The sequence below is a fragment of the Ursus maritimus genome, unplaced genomic scaffold (assembly GCF_017311325.1).
Source record: "Ursus maritimus isolate PB19 unplaced genomic scaffold, ASM1731132v1 scaffold_18, whole genome shotgun sequence".
Classification (NCBI taxonomy): domain Eukaryota; kingdom Metazoa; phylum Chordata; class Mammalia; order Carnivora; family Ursidae; genus Ursus; species Ursus maritimus.
The window spans coordinates 36,394,679-36,414,130 of record NW_024424230.1 but is presented as its reverse complement, the minus strand read 5'-3'; the positions used below and the strand labels follow the sequence as shown (position 1 = coordinate 36,414,130).

The following is a 19,452-nucleotide window of genomic DNA, read 5'->3' as shown; positions in this document are numbered from 1 at the left end:
AGTGTGTTCCAATATATTGAGTTGTTTTGATTTTTCTAAAGATGTCATTTACTTTACATGATGGATTTGTTCCTCATAAAACATTACTTTGTATTCGTATTGCTTTTTCTTTCCCTTTTCAGTTTAAATCATCTAAAGACTTTAACAGGAAGAGTAGAAAATTGGGAGAAAATAGCCATTTCCTTTCATAAATGAACTTGTGATTACTTAAGCACCTCATATGTTTATCTGGGGAAAGCCTTCAGGCCTGGAGAAGCCCTCGGATGTTTTTCAGTAGATAAACTAGAGGGTCTCAGGAATGTGTTCATAGCCTTTCTTTGCTAGTGGGAGACCAAGGACCTCCTTTTGTTCTTTGGTCCTTTGCCCTTTGAATCTAAAACATGCATTTTGGAGATTCATATTTCATATCTGAAACAATCCAGTTCAATCCTATTCATTCTTACAGCTCTGATTATTTTAACCAGGCACATAATACATAGTTGTATACTTGAGGGGCACAAAAATGATGTCATAAGGCCTCAGCTTTTATATATTGCTCTTTACCATTTTCGTTGTGCTTTTATGTGTATTTACTTTAATTCTTATCACAGCCCTGTATGGAAGAATAGGAATTTTTAATTTGTATTTTATATAAGAGGATAAAAGCTTAGGGAAGCTAAATGTTCACAGCTCACATTAAAACTGAGGATTCCTTGGATCACAACCTTATGCCCTCCTTGCTGAATGTATGGCAGCTGTGGGTATGGTAGACGACTCACTGTGTGCACACCTGTGTGTTTGATTTTTTTTTTTCCATATCCGTTATTCAGGAGCCCATTGAACATCTCTAGGATGTTAGAGGTGGAGGAATTAGAAGTCTGTATCCTCATCCTTTAGTACTTGAAGAAATGAGATGTATCTGGTCATTTTGATGATAAGGGTGTGACCTGGTGGTCTCATCAAGACCTTTCTCACCAGAGGTGAGAGGTAGTGAGACACTAGTAGAAACGCACAGGCGCTTGGTCCCAGTCTTAGAATGATTTTTCCCTGATCTACTTACTGAGGATGGCGGAGAGAAAGAGCCTTTCCTCTTCTCTTTTGTTCCTTCTCCTGCTCTGAATTCTTTTCCCTCCAAGCAAGACAAGGTGGCTCTGAACAGCGTTCCCTCCTTGGAAGAGCTGTTCAGCCCTCTCAGAATGATTCCTGGCCAGTGAAGCCACAGCCAGAATAATGCCTCCTTTAGAGATAGACTTAAGCACATGGGTGCCCGGTTCACCATTTAAAACTCAAGAATATAGCCCTTTCTTCACGTTGAATCCAGGCTTGCTTTAACAAGCCTGCGTCTGAGAGGACTTCATATCCTCATTTCCTTCTTTCTGTGCCCTTGAGGAAAAAGAACATCTAGAATAATCTTCTTACAAGTCTGGTCCCCCCAGAGGATTTATGCATCAAGGTATCACCGTTTTCCCAGTATTTCTTTAGTTCGGTAAACCCAGTGGCAGTAGTGACGCTAAGACCTCTGTCAGTACTTATCCAACCCCCTCGGTATGAAAAGTGGCTTTCCTGGGCCTTCTATGAAGGGACATGCTAATGCAGTATTAGAGAGTGTTCACCCATTTCCCATCCCGTTCTGTCCCTTATTCCCAATCTGTTTCCCAGCTCCAGCAAGACAGGAATTCTGGAGCTGTCAGTTTTATAGTTGTGGTTGGCACTGTGCTAACACAGTAGAAAGGTGGACTGGGTACCACCTCCAGTCTTAGTGAGTTACCAGTCAATTAGGGGAGAAAGAGCTAAAATAAATACAAGTCAACCCGCTTTATAGTGGCTTCCATACCCATTATAGTGAAACAGTTAATTCTGTACAAAGAATAGAAAAACTCCAGAGAGGAAGTACTATTTAGACTCACCTTTAAAGAATGAGAATTTTCTGTTCAAGTATAAAAAGTGTCAAAAGGACATTTTAGGCAGAAAATGTTTGGTGAAGGCAGAGAGAAGATGCAGTGTTTTATGCATGTACATGTGTGCATGAGACTGGGACGTGTAGTAAGATTCAAGGCAGCAGAAGAGGGACAGTAATGTTTCAAGTAATAAATGCTGTAGTAGTCAAAAAAGATTAGTCTAGAAAAGGTTCTCGTCTTGGCCTTATTTGGGTCTTTGGCCGAATAGCCATGCACATTTAGTGGATGGTGAATAAATATTTATGAAGCATAATTTAATAGAAATGTTGTTCAAACTAGGTTTTTTCATGTGGTTAAGATTCAGGCCAAGAAGAGGAGGATGAAGATCTTGAGTAAAGGTTGTGTTTAGATGTCCTTTTGGTGTTGTAACCTACAGCTTTGTGTCCCTGAAGTCAGCAGATACTTACTGAGTGCCTTCAGCGTGTCTGGTGACGGACTCGGATCTGGGGATACAGTTACATAAAAACAATACCGATCATAACCAGTGGACACCTGTTCATTCCTTTATTACTAAAGTTCTCCTCGGTACGGGGATCCAGATCATTCAGGTTCCTTTTCTTCCGGCTTCCCTCAGTACAAAGCAAAGCTGGAACATGGTCCTTGGACAAAAGTAGACATCCAGCCGATCTGCTTGTTCAGATGGCCTCTACCACTAACAGGCACGGTGTGCATGGGAATATCTGAAACATTAGCGGGCCGTCTAGTTTTCACACAATTAAGATGATCAGGGCAGTGGGGTGCCTGGGTGGCTCGGACAGTTAACCTCTGACTCTTGATCTCAGCTCAGGTCTTGATCTCAGTTTCATGAGTTTAAGCCCCGTATTAGGCTCCGACTTAAAAAAAAAAAAGTTACTAAAAAAAAAAAAAATCAAGCCATTAGCTTCAAGTTTTCCTGTTCTTCAAAGGAAAGTACTTTTTCTAACGTATTTTTTTCTGAATTATGTTCTTAAATGTGCAGTTTATCAGCCATGTAGACACTGTAAAAACGGAGTGTCAGAAGTCGCTGTCAAATGCTTGGGGCATGTTAGAATTGCATACCTGGAAAAAAAAATTTGAATTGCTTGGCAACTCTACACCGTGGCTCTGCAGGTTGGGTTTTTTCCACTCTGTAACCATTACGTAATTCAGACAGATTGCAAATTACCTCTCTGTATTTATTCCCTCCCTTCCAAAGGTTTGATCTTGCCCAAGTATTAACACTCATAAGCTTTTATGACCAAATTATTTGACAATAAGAAGCATGTAAATGAGAAGCTCGCGCCAACAGGATTTCCTGCAGTCTGTCTTCTCCATAAGAGGATCATTCTCCGCCTTGATTTCTTTTAGATTATGTTGTATGATAGTTCATAGAAGAACTTTAGGAAACTGAATAAGGAGCCAAATTTTAATGAAAATGTGTATGTCAATTCTAAAATTATATGTAATTGTGCTTAAATCCAATGTTTAAAAAAGCTCCTTTCCTGCTTTTTTTAAATTCCTTTTATTCCTTTTTTTTTTTTTTTAATTTCCTTTATGGTCATATAATTGAATCCCTGAAGTAAATACTCATACATTCCTCATACTAGATTTCTCCTAATACTAGATTTCTCCTAATTTAGATTTCTCCTAATACTAGAATTGTGCTTAGAAAAGCAAAGTCTCCTGGGATTAACCTATGAAATATAAAGAAAACAATTCATTATAGAAGAATATTCTGTCATGTTTTACCGCCTGCATGAATGTTAAATGGTGGTTCCTCTTTAAGTGTTGGGGGCTTCTTTCGATACCACCCCTGGCCTTCTGGGCTTTCTCTGTCCCCCAGCCCTCTTCTCCAGGAGCTGTGGGAAAGGGCATGCTCTACTTCTGGCAAGTAGAGGGTATTACTGGCATTGGTGAGAGCCTGTGGACTGCATTTGAGGGGGAGTGGTGATAAGTAAGAAGTCATTACCTGTAAGCCTTGGAGAACAGGTGAAGTAACATCGATCTAGAAAGAGCCCCCAGTCCCAGAGACAGTGACCCCAGACACGAAAAGAGCAACTGTAGAGAGTGGTACATTGTGTAGAAGTGGACTGTGGGTTTGTTCTGGTCAGTTCATACCACTACATCTTGCACTATACAAAAAGCTGCTTTGTCAGCCAGGATACCTAGAATTTACATAGTGGCCTAGCATGAACTGTTGATAGAGTGATACAGGCAATGATTCAGTAGACATTCCTTGAGAAATTGGGAGGAGTGCATAGGCTTTAGGTCTTTTGCCCTTAATCTCATTTTCCCTTAAAATAGATATGTTCTAAAAGTTGGAGCTTGAAAATGGTGTACTTAGTCTGGGTAGCTCAGTTGGTTAAGCTTCTGACCCATGATTTCAGCTCAGGTCATGATCTCAAGGTCATGGGATCAAGCCCCCACATGGGAGTCTGCGCTTAGCAGGGATGAGATTCTCTCCCTCTCCACCCCCCCCTCACGTCCTCACTGTCTCTCAAAACAATAAATCTTTTTTAAAAATGGCATACTTTAGGTGTTTTTCTATAAAGACACTTGTGCCCAGAAATAAGCATTGGTTCTCCACTACCTACCAAATTAAGTTGCTTCTCTTCTTGGCTTTTAAAACTTTGAACAGTTGCTGCAACCAGTCTTTCCAGCATCTACCCCCATTGCCCCCTGCCCTTCCCCTACATTTGCCCTAAATCATCTTTCACCAAATGTCCTAATTCCCTCTTTGCTTGGAATGTCCTTTGAGGGCCTTCTCCAATGCCACCTTCCTCCTTTTCTTCCAGACGTGAGCTCTCCCTGTTTTCAGTGTTCAGAGTTCTACAAAGTCTTAGGGTCTTCGAATACTTACAACCTCAACATTAAAGGTTATTAAGATCCTTGAGGAGCAGAAATGACTGTGCAAGTTGAACTTGGCTTAATCTGTTTGAGAATATTGATTACTCTTGGCTTTTTCTTGGGCAAAATTTTGAGCTAATGCCTTTGGATTTGTGTCTCTCTGCCATATCCTTGAGCACTTCTAGTTTTGTCTGTTGGCTGATTTTCCTATTTCTCTGATCTCTCAAAACTAAGTTACTTCTTAAGTAAAATCCAATTGGTCAATAAACATTGTTGTTTTATTTGTTTTTCATTGATTAATAAAGAGACATCCCTGGATGTTACCTACAGACAGGGATTTCTTTAGCGTAACTAAAAAATTAGAAATGAAATACGTTTTTTTTCAGGATCTTGCCACCACCTCAAGCTTTTCATAATTTAAATCTTCCCTTTTTACCTAGTCATGTAATTCCAACACTTAAAAAACAATTTGTCCATTGAAGTAGAGGAGGGAATACAAAACAATGTGAAAACACCAAGTGCACGTAAAGAGACTTTGTCCCCTGGTGTCACAGCTTTACAGAAGTTTGTTTTGATGACCCTAATAAGAAAACTGACCCCTTCAGAATGGGTTTCATATGTACCTCTCTAACTTGTTTTTCATTTGTAAGAAAGGCTTTTTGTGCTTCCTTTTCTCCTCTGTCCGGAATGCCAAAGTCTAACTTCAGTTCTATTCTCGGAGTCAAGCCGTTGGGACATCTCACTGCCAGTTTCAATATCAGACTTTCTGGAAGCTGGTGACCTTTTGTCCTGCACACCACGCCCGCCTGCACTCCAAGTGCTTCTACTTCCTTCATTCCTGATGCCCGTGTGGAAGCCAGATCTTTCTGTATGAAGCTGGATAGGTCAGACAGCTTGCAGTAAAATTTGAGCCCATTACCCTAAAGGAAATCAGTGGTGTTAGAAGCTAGAAGTGAAACCGGCTCCCAGCACCTCCTAATTAGCAGATGAAAAGAAGTATTTTTTTTTAACATTTATTTATTTTAGAGAGTGAGCGCACACGTGGGTGTGTGTAAGATCGAAGAAGCAGAGGCAACGGGAAGGGAAGAGAATCCTCAAGCAGACTCCATGCCGAGCATGGAGCCTATCACCGGGCTTGATCTCACGACCTTGAGTTCATGACTTGAGCCAAAATCAGGAGTTGGATGCTTCACTGACTGAGCCACCCAGGTACCCCTGAAACGAAGTATTTCAGACCAGCAAGATAATTCTTCACCTCCCACTTCTTTCAATTGGCTGAATCTTTTTCTGTATCAATAGGCAGATTTGAAGTTTTGAATCTTTTCCTAAAAGCATTAAAATAGACAATGACAAGTTATAGGGTAATTGCCATTTAGTCGGAAAAAAAACAACTAAAAATCACCCGGTTATACTTCAGTGTCTTTATATTCTTGTTTTCAACTGAGTGTTAAAAAGTTTCTACAAAAATTTTCACAGGTATCACTCATAGGATATCAGCTCTCTTCTGTGTATTGTAGGTTTCTGTCCATTATAATCTCTAATTGTTGCTCTAAAATTTACCTTTTGTCTAAAAATATTGATACCTAAATCTTAAAGGCTATTTCATATGTAGATTTTTCCTACATAGACATTCCTTTTGAAAAATATTCTTTATTCTTCCATGATCTTTTGGAAGTACTTTTAAATCAACTCAGTACACTAATCTTAACATCCAATCAGTTTTTCCTGGATGGCTGATCTCACTTTTAACACTGCTCTGCAATTTTCTTAATAAAAATCCAATTTAAAGGTAACATTACCTTTTTAAAGGTATTCTTGCTTCATGGGGTGCCTGAGGGGCTCAGTCGGTCAAGCATTGCACTCCTGATTTCGGCTCAGGTCATGATCTCAGGGTCATGAGATGGAGCCCTGCATTGGGCTCCCCACTGGGTGTGGAGCCTGCTTAAGATTGTCTCTCTCCGGGGTGCCTGGGTGGCACAGCGGTTGGGCATCTGCCTTCGGCTCAGGGCGTGATCCCGGCGTTATGGGATCGAGCCCCACGTCAGGCTTTTCCGCTATGAGCCTGCTTCTTCCTCTCCCACTCCCCCTGCTTGTGTTCCCTCTCTCTCTCTGGCTGTCTCTATCTCTGTCGAATAAATAATAAAATCTTAAAAAAAAAAAATTTTTTTAAATAAAAAAAAGATTGTCTCTCTCCCTCTCCCATTGCTCCTCCCCCTGCTCACACATACTCTCTGTCTTTCTAAAATAAATCTTGAATAAAAATAAAAATGAAAGTATTCTTACTTCTTGAAGGCAGGTTATAAGCACAGAATGTTAGTGTCTTTAACTGTAATTTGCTGCAGCCTTACGAGTATTGTAATTTTTTATTTTTTATTGAAATCCTACAGTATTAGTTTCAGGCATACAACATAGTGACCAACAGTTACATACATTATGAAATGCTCACCATGGTAAGAATAGTTCATCTGTCGCCATGCAAATATTACTGATGATATTTCTTATGCTGCACTTGTCATTTCTATTACTGATTTCATAATTGGAAGTTATAAGATGCTTCAAAAGGTTTTATATCCTTTGAATTAATAAAAACCTGAGTGTACATATCAGATGAGAGCCCAGCCACATGGTTTGGCAAGGCCTTGTAATATATCCGCTGATACTCTTAAAAATCCGTCTGCCTGAGTAGTGATTGCTGGCACATTTCTTTCTCTGTAAAGGAAGAGATGAAAATGTCCTTTGACAGCTTACTCTGTATGTGGAGAAGGGAAAGACGGGGTGCTTTTCAGCACACTGCACAATTCATATAGGCCTGCTCTGTCTCCGTCTACAGGAGTTGAAATCTTCCTGCTGGTTATTACTCCTTTTCTTCTTTATGAAATCACGTTGAAAGTTCTTGTCTTTGGGACTTGTTTAAAATATGAATAAGAAGTTTGACAGAACTCCAAACAGTGGGAAGGAGCAGGATGCTCAGTTGAGGACCGTGGGAATCCCAGGGAACAGGCTCCGTCAAAGCTAGATGTCTGCCCTCTGTATCTTTACTTTCGCGCTGTGACTCGGGGCCGGTGAAAGAGACAGTGTCCCAAGTTCACTCTAACAGCGTTAAATAATACCATAGTAGCCGAAGCTATCAAGCTCCTCTTCACGCCAGGAACGAGGGAAATGCCTAGAAAAACAAAACAGCTACTACTAACTTAATTGTATTTTTGTTGGACTAGGAAGATGCAGCTGAACTTGAGGATTTTAAATTCCTTTAAAATGTTACTGTTTCACAGCATTATTTCACAGTTGCCGTTAAGCTCTTCAAGCCTTGCATTTGTATAAGTAGAGAGAGTTCTGCTGATGTCCTGGAAATCTGTAACCCTGTGTTCTGCAGCCTCACTACCCTTGCCAAAAAGCCCTGATTTCCCAAAGGGGAATAGAATAGTGCCTTCAACGTGAGGTGAGAGCTTTGGTTACAGACATGGTTCTGCAGTAATACCCAGATCAAGGAATGACAGGGCCGAATGCAGAAATAGAGCTCGAATGATCCTGATTATTGTGTAAAAACAGTATTCCAATAGGAAAGACCTTTACTAATTCAACTGTGACAGAACATACAGTTCTGTTGCTGAGTATGTAAATGTCAGGAGCTCAAGGAGGAATATATGGGAGAGCTGTAACCCAGAAGGGGCATGTGTGCCCCCCGGGAGCGTTACTGCAGACACAGCGGTGTCCCTAGTGTCTCTTCCAGCAACTACGACAAAAGGTGGTGATGGCTAGAAGCAAGAGCACTGGCAAAAGTCTTAGTCATATGAGAATGAAGCATTATTGTCTCCTAATTAGCAGAAATATCAAGTATCCCTTAAAAGAGAAGTTGGTGGCAGAGAATTAGAGAATCGTCTAATTTTAGAGCTTAGAGATGTATCCAAACCTGATGTTTTGCAGATAGGAATACTGCTGGCTTAGAAAGGTATGACTTGTCACAATCCGTTCAGGATGATTAAGGCTTCGATCCGAGGACCAAAAGTTCCATTCTGTATCTTCCTCTGCCCACTTCCTGGTCCTGTTTGATTCTAGCTTGAGAGAAGAAGCTTTGTCACAAATCATTTACCTGTAAAGAGAGATATAATTGTGTGGATGTGTCCGGCAAATTAAGGTTGTCATCCTTCTGACCCTTCATCAATGCCACCTAAGATGGTAGAAGGTTGTAATTGAATCCAGTGATACAGACATTTCCATAGAATAGTTCCTTGGCCTGTGAAAACATCAGATGGGCAATTTGAGTAGTTCTTTGTGGCAAAACCCAATATAGCTTAATATCTTCTCCACAGATGATGTCACATTTCTGGGAAAGTGCTAAGAGATTTTGACAACAGTAATATATATGTATTATATTTTTATATATACATTACATAAATATGTAAAACTAAATTCTTACACGTGTATATATACTGGAATTTGAAATCATGACACAGAAACAGACAAATGAACTATCTATCCCCCCCAAGATTGTTCTATGAAGAGGAAGGGTACAGCTGGCCCTCCACCCCTGACATCAGTCTGAAAGGTTCATACGTTCTCTTACAGTTTATTTTGTGACTTCTTACAGAATTATAATCTAGAAAAATTTCTAAACTTCAAATTTTCAGTTGTAATTTCTTAGAAGCAGCATATGAGAAGAGGAAATATTTAGGAAATTGAAGTTCAGATCAGAGTATAAATTCCACTTCTGTTATTTTTATTAGCTGGATGACTTTCTGAACTTTGTTCCCAAATCTGTAAAATAGGGTGATAGTGATGAAAATATCCCAGTGAGGTTCCGAATGTTAAAAATAGACATGAAAGCTTTAACAGATCTTACATGAATGTGGGTATTTTCATTTCTTATTTCTTGGCATAATCTATAAATTAATATTTCCTTTTTTGTTATCTGGACATTTCCGTTTAAAAATGTCAGTTTATCCTGATATTGATGTAATGTCAAATCCTGGAATCTGGTAGAAATGAGATTGCCTTCTCATGCTTTGCATGATTCCATAGACTTAACTCCTATATTCTTGAATCTTTTGAGTATCAGAATTCATTTTTGAGTTCTGCCTTCATACAAAGCCTCACTTAGTCATTTTGGATCCTGTCCCCAAACTTTTAGCTCCATTATGTCACTTCTGATGTATAACAACTGAAACCATTCTTACGGCTGTAGGTACAGGCATAGCATGGCGCTCTATAAAGAATATTTTCCTTTTTTCTATTTCCTGATCATTTTCAAAACTTGTTGACTTTCATGACTACAGAGTACTTTGAGTCCATGGCCTCAGAGCATGGCCCATCATAATCTTGTTAATAAGCAATCCTACAATTTGGATTGCTTTTACCAGAGTGTATTGTATTTAGCTTTTTGAGGCTTATCTTTCACCTGTCTGCAAATTTAGTTTCCAGGGTGGTTCTTAATTTAGATTGCTTGTTAATTTTTATGCTATCAATTCTTAAAATATATAGCAACGTTTCCGGTACTCTTATTTGGGACTTTGGTAACATTAGAAGTTTACTATCAACCAGCCCTTGTTGGGGCTCAACTGCTACAACCTCTAAACCTTGATTTGTTGACCAGATATTAAAGGCCACCCCATGCCAAGTACTGTAGTAAAGGCTTGTATACAGAAGGAAGCTAGACAGATAAAGTGTAAGCTCTCTTGAAACTCATATTGCAGTGAGGGGGGAGGGAAACCACAGACCAATATAAGAATTAATAAAATAGACCTAAAACAAGATGACATGATGGAGAGTCACTTCAGATAAAGTCAAACGGTAGTAGAGCATGAAGAAATTGACACTGCAAGAGAGACTAAGGGTGGTTGGAGTCATGACTTCAGTGAGAAGGTGAGAGGAGATGTGATGTAGAGCACAGCTGGAGGGTTCACCTTTGATAGATACAGGAATACAACAGCCTGGTTCCAGTTATGCCATGGTTATAGTTTCCTGCTCCCAACAGGAACTCTTGACCATGTTCTTAGTAGCAACAATTAATTTCAAGGTATTCTTTTCATGATGTCTCTTGGGCACTAGAGATTTGGGAAACTGGAAATTGAAAATACCCAGATGCACATACCCAGGGACAGTCACAACAAATCTTAAGCATAGTTCCCAAAATCAATAAGCTATTTCTTCAAAATTTTCAGGGATTCCTTTGACTCTAGAAAATATGACCTATGATAGAATACCTTAAATGATCATATAATGTGCCATTTACTGGAGATGCTAATATGATCTACTCTGTCTACATTGACTATTGGATAAAAATGACTCTACTTATTTGATGCTTATGGGGTTCTGAAAGCATAGAGGTGGGAGAAGCTGAGAGTATACAGGTAGTAAACTGTGCCATGGCAATCTAATTAAAAATTTTTTTTCTTTAGTGCACAAGATTTTAGACCCTCAAAAACAGGAAAATGTTCCCAACCTATCTTTTAAACATAAAAGAATCATAAACAGGACAAAAGCACACAAAGTTGCAGACAGTCTCATGAGTATAGGTGCAAAAATCATAAAGTATTTGTGAATCTAAACCACTGTAATGAAAGTTTAGTAAACATCCCCACGTGGGACTTACACCAGGAATGCAAAGATGATTCAACTTTAGGAAATCTAGAATGTGATCAGTTAATAGATAAAGGAGAAAACATTTTTATTGTCTCCATGGTTGCTGAAGAGATAGTTGGTAAAACTTGGGATCCTTCCTGATACAGCTGTTGGTAAAACTCAGAAAAATATTTCCATAGTATCAGAAATTAGTGGCCAATAACAGACTTAAAGGAAGAACACGAGATTTTCTCATTAAAGAAAAAAAGTATATATAAACATATATACACATATAAAAATATTTTACAAAAAAGGTATTGTTTTGTATTATTTGTCCCTAGGAAACTGAAGAGAAACAACTGTGAATTTATTAGAACTCATGAGTTAGAAAATGAATGTTTAAAAAACCAGATAGCCTAGATAAAATGGATAAACACCTAGGAAAGACATAACAACTAAAACTTAAAATAGAAATTCTTAATAGACCTATATAATAAGAGAGGGAATTAGTAATTTTTAAAGAATCCCAGAAAAGCCAGAGCCCAGATGACTTCAACTGTGAATTCTACCAAATGTTTAAAAAAAGAAAAAATTAACACCAACACTTCACAATCTTTTCAAAACATAAGAGGAGAATCCAACTTATTCTGTGAGGGCCGGTATCAACCCAAACTGAAGATATGACAAGAAAACTACAGACCAATATCTCTTATAAATAGACACAATTTCTGAACAAAGTACTAGCAAAATGAATCTGGAAACATATAAAGAGGATTATGTGCCATGATCAAATGAAATTCATGCAAGGTTGGATCAAATGGGATTAAAGAAACCAATGTAGAACATCATTTAATAGAATAAAGGACAAAAGCCATGTGATAATAGATGCAGAAAAAGCATCTGACAAAATTCAACACTCTTTTATTTTAAAAGATACTGAAGGACAAATAGAAGGGAACTTCCTCAATCTGGTAATGCTATCTATGAGAAACTTGGAACTAACATCATACTTAGTGGTGAAGAGCTGGATGCTTCCCCCTTAAGACCAGACAAGGATTTTCACTGCCAATACTTTTTTCAAAATCGTACTAAAGGTTCAAACCACGGCAATTGGCCAAGAAAAATAAGCATTCAGTTTAGAAAGAAAGTAAAATTTTCTGTTTATGGCTGTTGTGATCTCGTATGTGAAAAAAATCCTAAGCACCAACAAGAAACTATTATAACTGAAAATGAGTTAAGCAAGGTTTCAGGATATACAAGATCAATACCCAAAAATCAATTGTATTTCTGTATATTAACAATGAGTAATCCAAAAACAGAATTAAGAATACAATTCCACTTACAATCATTAAAGCATTTAAAAAAATAAAAATTTAAAAGTGGAAGGCTTATATACCGAAAACTGGAAAACATCATTGAAAGAAATTAAGTAGAAAGACATCCCATGTTCATGGATTAGAAGACTATTGTTAAGATGGCAGTATTTTCCAAATCTCTAGATTCAGTCCAATCCCTATCAAAATCTTAGCTGTCTTTTTACAGAAATTGATAAGCTGATCCTAAAACTAATATGGAAATGCAAGGAAACCAGAATACCTGTTTGGAAAGGAAAAGCAAAGTTAGAGGACTTCTGCTTTTGATTTCAGAACTGGCTACAAAGCTACAGTAATCAAGACTAATACTGCATAAGGATAGATATATAAATAGAATTGAGAGCCCAGAAATAGACCCATGCATTGATAGCTAATTGATTTTCAACAAGAGTGCCAAGACCACTGAATGGAAAGTATAGTCTTTTCAACAAATGGTGCCAGGACAACTGAATAGTCACATGCGAAATTATGAAGTTAGACCCGAACGTTACACCTATGTATACAAGAAATAATTCAAAATGGATCATTGACCTAAATGTATGAACTAAAACTATACAACTTTTAGAAGAAAATGTAGGTGTAAATCATTATGATCTTGGATTGGGCAGTGATTTGTTAGAAATGACAAAAGCCCAAGTGACCCCCCAAAAAAAAAATGTGCTTCATCGAAAGTAAAAATGTGTGTTGCACGCCTGGGTGGCTCAGTCGGTTAGGCGTCCAGCTCTTGATTTCGCTTTGGGTCATGATCTCGGGAGTGTGGGATTGAGCCCCACGTCGGGCTCCGTGCTCAGCGAGGAATCTGCTTGGAATTCTCTCTCTTCCTGTCCTTCTACCCCATTTGCTGTCTCTGTCTCTCTCTCATATATAAATAAAATCTTTAAAAAAAAAAAAAGTAAAATCTTGTGTGCTTCATAAGATGCTATCAAGAAAGTAAAAAACAATCCACAGAACAGGAGGAAGTATTTGCAAATCAGATACCTGATAAGAGACTTGTCCCTAAAATGTAGAAAAAAAACTTTTTACCATTAAAAGGAAAAATAACCCACTTTAAAAATGGGCAAAGCATTTGCATAAACGTTTCTCCAAAGAAGATCCATAAATGGCTAAAAAGCATATGAAAAAAGATGTTTAACGTTATTAGTCTTTAGGGAAATCAAATCAAAATTTACCCCAGTGAAGATGACTAGAATCAAAAAGATTATTATGATTGGTGAAGATGTGGAGCAACTGGAATCCTCATACATTGCTGGTGGGCGTGTAAAATAGAACACAGTTTGACAGTTCCTCAGATGTTAAACATAGAGATGTGCCATATTCCAAGAGAATTGAAAACTTAAGTCCACGCAAGATCTTGTACATAAGAGTTCATAGTAGCATTGCTCATAATAGTCCAAAAGTGAAAACCCAGATGTTTATCAACTGATGAGTAAATCAATAAAATGTGGTATATGCACACAATAGAATATTAGTAAGCCGTAGAAAGGAATAGAAAGTTCTGATACACGCCACAACACGAATGAACCTTGAAAAGATTTTGCTAAGTTAAACCAGACACAAAGGCCAAATACGTTATGATTTATTTATATGAAATGTCCAGAATAGGCAGATCCGTAGAGACAGAAAATAGATTATAGTTGGTTACCAGGATCAAGGGGTGAGGGAAGGGGAGAGAGTGGCTGCTAATGGGTATGAAGCTGATTTTGGTGATAATGAAAACCTTCTGGAATTAGTAGTGATGGATGCACGATTCTGTGAATACCTTCAACACCACAGAATTGTATACAATTGACCCTTGAACAACATGGGTTTGAACTTCACATTTCCATTTATATGTGGCTTTTTTAAAGATAAGTACAGTACAGTATCATAAATGTAGTTTCTCTTGTGATTTTCTTATTTTCTCTAGCTTGCCTTATAAGAATACAATATTTGGATAGAATATATATAAACATACAAAATGTGTTGACTGTTATCGGTAAGGCTTCTAGTCAACAGTAAGCTATTAGTAGTTTAGTTTTTTGGAAGTCAGAAGTTACATGCAGATTTTCAACTGTGTGGGAAGGTCAGTGCCCCTAGCGCCCATGTTATTCAAGGGTCAGCTGTACTTTGAAAGGTTGAACTTTGATATGTGAGTTATATCTCAGTAGAGCTACTACTTAGTAAATGACTGATTTTTTTTAAAGTAAATCTATTTTCTATATGCCATGAATGACAAATATAAAAATAGAAAGAAAAGAATAAATGCATGATAAAATTTTGAGAAAGAAGGGAAATTATTCTACAGATAATAATATATATTATAGTATTTGATTAACAGAGTATGAACTTAACCACTGGGACAGACCAAAACAAATTTAAGAGGTCTCTTTAGAGAGAGACCTAAATGCATGTATTAGGGAAGCAATATATAGTAAAGGTAGTGCTTTTCCTCAGTGGGAAAAATACAGATTATTCATGAAATGATGACGTTCAGCACCTAGCTGACTTTAACAGTTGGCATTTGCCGTTGAAAATAGCAAAAAAATAATCCTGGCAAGCTTAGGCAGAGACAAATTTACAGGAAGAATATTTGGTAGCTCAGTCAATAGGAAATCAAGCCAGAAGCTGGGAACAGAGCCTCCCTTGTTCCGCTGGCCTAGGATGCCACTGTGTTGCTGTCACAGGACTCTGCAGGGCTCTAGATCCCACCAGTGCCACCATGACTAAGTTCTAATAGTCCCTGTGTATTTCTGTCCCTGTTAAGACTCTGAGACTCGGGTAGAGCCCAGGACACAGGCCTGCATCTTTCCTGCTGGGGATGGGGAAGAGGATATCTGCTCACCATTGGTACTGTGGTGGGAGGCAAGGCACTTAGCATCAACCCAGACAGGAAGGTGCCCAAATGTTGGGAGCCAAAAATGACAGATTCCCACTAACATTTGGAGTAACTAAAATTAGAGCCATCCTTTATGTCATGGACCAAAATAAATTCTACATGAATTCAAAATGTAAATGTGAAACTTGACACCATAAAATACTTGAAGAAAATATATGTGGATATTTATCTAATCTTGGTTTGGGGAAGTTGCTTAGCATGATATAAAAATGAGACAGCCATTAAAAATGTCAGTAGAGACCGTTAAATGACCCAGAATGGGATCAGTCTGTTAGATTTAAAAAAAAAAAAAAAAAAGGTATATACCAGAACATTAACAGTGGTTCTCTTTAGGTGAACTAGAAATTTTTCCTTTTTCTCGCCGATTTCAATTTTGTTTTTCTTTCCAAAAGCTGTTACTATGTTTTAAATTTGGGAAGTGAGTGAGTTGATTGGTTGGTTTGTAAGAATATAGGTTTCTGGTTCTTTACAAGTACATTTTATGCTAAACCCTACAGAAGTAAGAATAACTTCAAAAAGTGGGTAATGAGACAGTTATGTGTAGACACCCCATCTCTTGTAAAAATAATGCTCAAATGGCTATTGGAATTTGCTCCATGTGGGGGCACTTCAAAAGGAAGACCTGAATAATTGAATTAGGACTGTAAGAATGCCCCCCCAAGATCATGATGTTTCTCTCACCTTCTCTAGTGTTTTTTGTCTTATTTTGTTTTTAAGAGAGCCCATCTGCTTGAGTAGGAATATACTAGTTTGTGCTCAGGGTATTTCCATCTAAGGGGAAACCTCACAGATGTAACAGTTCTGGAGGTGATATTTACTGTGGTCTGTATTTCATTACTTCATACTCTCACCTACGAACAATGAGCTGCCTCAGCATTTCCTGTCGAGGCAGCCCTTAGATCCCTGGCACCTTGTTCGATCTCAGGTTCCTATCTCAATAAAGGGTGCTCGACGAATCTGTGCTCTAAGGGATGAGTTGGCTTCTTCCGGTGTAAAGGTGAATCTCCCGAATGGAATAAAGAGCTTCCAACAGAAACCTTGATACCAGAGGATGAGGGAGCCTTTCACGTTCCAGAAAGGCCATCATTGGCACATTATAGAAACAGACCAAGAGATCTGGAGAAGGAAAGAGAAGACCGAAATGGCAGCTTGTTCCCATTCTTGCTGCTCGATTGCTTTTCCTCCTTGTAAAAGAAAAATAATCATTCTGGCTTTGAATTTCTTTTCTAAGTGCCTGTAGCCTTAACTATTAAGAAGATAGGAATCAGTAAACGTGATCTTGCTGGGATTTTCTAGTGGAAATTGTCATGATGTAAGGGTTCTTCATAAAAAAATGTGTGTGTGTGTGTGTGTGTGTGTAGGTATATATAAAAGACTTACTGATCCTTTTTTCTAGAACCATTTCCTCAGGGGACTCATTGAGTATTTCTATTATTTTTATTCCTCAGTCATAAACAGCATGACTCTCAACTTCTGTAAGTTTCAGAGTCCCCATGTCTTCATCCTTCATGTTAATATAGGACCCCATTGCTCTGGCCTGGAATTAAATTGGTGTACAACTGTTTTTGGCATTAGATGGTTTAGTTATCCAGTTTCACCTAAGTCATTTTGCAAGGTGGACATAAAACAGCTTGGATATATTTGTATTTGCATGTGTATTTTTTTGAGCTACACATTGCATGAGAAGTTAGCAGTTTTCTTGTGTTTAAACTTTGTTTTTCTCTTACATCTATATAGTTTGAAGACTTGGAGCAGGTAGCATCTAGATGGAAGAAAAAAATGTTTCTTTTTTTCTGATCAAAGCTAAGAAGAGTTATTCTTACCCTGATTTCCTTGGCATTAAAATATTTCTATTCACTGTTCATGGAATGTGGGCATGCTCTAGTGAACAGTGTCAATACCACAGTGGTTAGGAATGGGGAGAGTGGCAGGAGCTGCCCGGAGGCGTGGTCCCTTTCCCTCCTCCTCCTGAGTGAATGAGGGAGGTTTACGTACATTGAGAGGAGCACACAGCTGGGGGCCTCCTTCCGGCCTAGCAATCCTCAGTCAACCTGGCTACAGTCAGACTTACATCAGCATTTTTCTCCTCTCTTTCCAGGAGCTGCCTATTGCCAGTTCATGGACATGCTTTTTCCAGGCTGCATTAGTTTGAAGAAAGTAAAATTTCAAGCAAAGCTGGAGCATGAGTATATTCACAATTTTAAACTTCTGCAAGCATCGTTTAAGCGAATGAATGTTGATAAGGTAGGAAACTAATTTACACCTCCATAAAATGCATGGTCTTTCCTTAAAATTGTTTTTGTGCAAAAATGCAAAAATCCAAAGACATATCAATGGCATATATCTTGATATTGTCAAAGTAGTTTGGGGTCTGTGCCTAGCATAAAGCATCAACCCTCACTTCCCATATTGGGGGAGGCTTTCATTTAAGGAAGTCGCTAAACTTACGCCATTAGATTAAAAGCCCTAACAGTAATTACAAAGGTTAAAATGTTGTTACTCTGTTGGAGATGAAAAATTTTTATGTTTGCCAGATGCTCTGTGGTTACAGTGAAAATGGCATGTGTTTGTATCCCGTGTCCAAGATCTGAGCAAGTTACTTGAATTCTTTTAGTTACCCATCAGTAAAGTGGAACTAAAACCTCTTTCCCTGTGGTTATGAAGTCAGAGTGAGAGAATGCATGTCACCGTGTCCAGCATAGTGTATACAAGTTCTCAGTGTCCATAAACTGCCCCTTTCCCCCCTTTGAATGTTACAGTTTTGTTCTAGCGTGGTACAAATGAAGTAGACTGCAGTCCCATTAAAGGACTCTTGCTGAAGTCCACTCAGTCTCTGCATGCTTCCTGTTATGCAAATACATATTTAATCCGTATTCCTTATCTTGGATATATTTCTTAGAGGGAACAGGTTTGGGAAGAAAGGAATTTTGAATAAGGAGAAAGAGAAAAAAGGAAAAAAAAAACTTTTCTTGGCATCAATAGTAGCAGTAACTAGGCCATGGAAATGAAAAATTTAAATAATGTTACAAGAGACAAGTTAAAGGAAAAGAGAAAAGTTTGCTAAACTGTACATATTTTTTTTTAAAGATTTTATTTGTTTATTTGACAGAAAGAGACAGCCAGCGAGAGGGGGAACACAAGCAGGGGGAGTGGGAGAGGAAGAAGCAGGCTCCCAGCAGAGCAAGGAGCCTGATGAAGGGCTCGATCCCAGAACGCCGGGATCACGCCCTGAGCCGAAGGCAGACGCTTAACGACTGAGCCACCCAGGCGCCCCTAAACTGTACATATTTTTAATGAAATTGGTATCTTTCTAAATCAAAGCATTCTTATCAAAATGTTAAAATCTTGGCAGCTTGTTTTCTCAGAATTTTTATTTCTAAAGACCTACCTCTAACAGCTCAACGTTTTGGAGTCTTTTTAACTTTGTCCTTTGCTGTGGTTAATGTCCAATTAGCTCCTTCCATATGTATTGGAAACCAGAGCTACATAGATTCTCCTGACTTATTAACAGTATTACTTCTCTATACATTTCTATATCCTTTCTCTAGACATGCTCCTAGATCAAAAAGAAAAACTCATAAATAGCTATGCAACAAATTTAGGGAGCTCTATATCTCTGTGGAAGCGTATACAGAGAGAGTGGATGAGCCATTGTTAAGAACACTGAAGATAAAATTCCGGTGCAGGGAGATTGACCTTGATCACCTTTGTTGGCCTCTCCAGCTTAATATGCTACGATTCCACTCAAGGGTCCTTGGAGAGGCAGTGGTCCCTGTGCATGTTTGTCAGAGCGTAACAGCAGGTGCTTGTCACCCCAGATTTTGAACTTATGCCCCCAGAACTTCCGTTTTGGTAGGGAATGTGAAATCAAGTCAACAGAAGTAAGTGCCTGCTTGGCGCAGTT

The 19,452-nt window shown here is 38.5% G+C and overlaps 1 protein-coding gene across 3 annotated transcripts in view; it reads left to right on the top strand.

Annotated features, from left to right (window-relative positions):
* MAPRE2 (microtubule associated protein RP/EB family member 2) overlaps positions 1–19,452 on the top strand; it is a 149,260-nt gene that overhangs the window by 95,019 nt on the left and 34,789 nt on the right. For all 3 annotated transcript variants that reach the window (XM_040632607.1, XM_008691121.2, XM_008691115.2), the window contains one exon: positions 17,647–17,792. In XM_040632607.1, the coding sequence (XP_040488541.1) occupies positions 17,647–17,792 (146 nt within the window). The remainder of the gene's footprint in view (positions 1–17,646; positions 17,793–19,452) is intronic.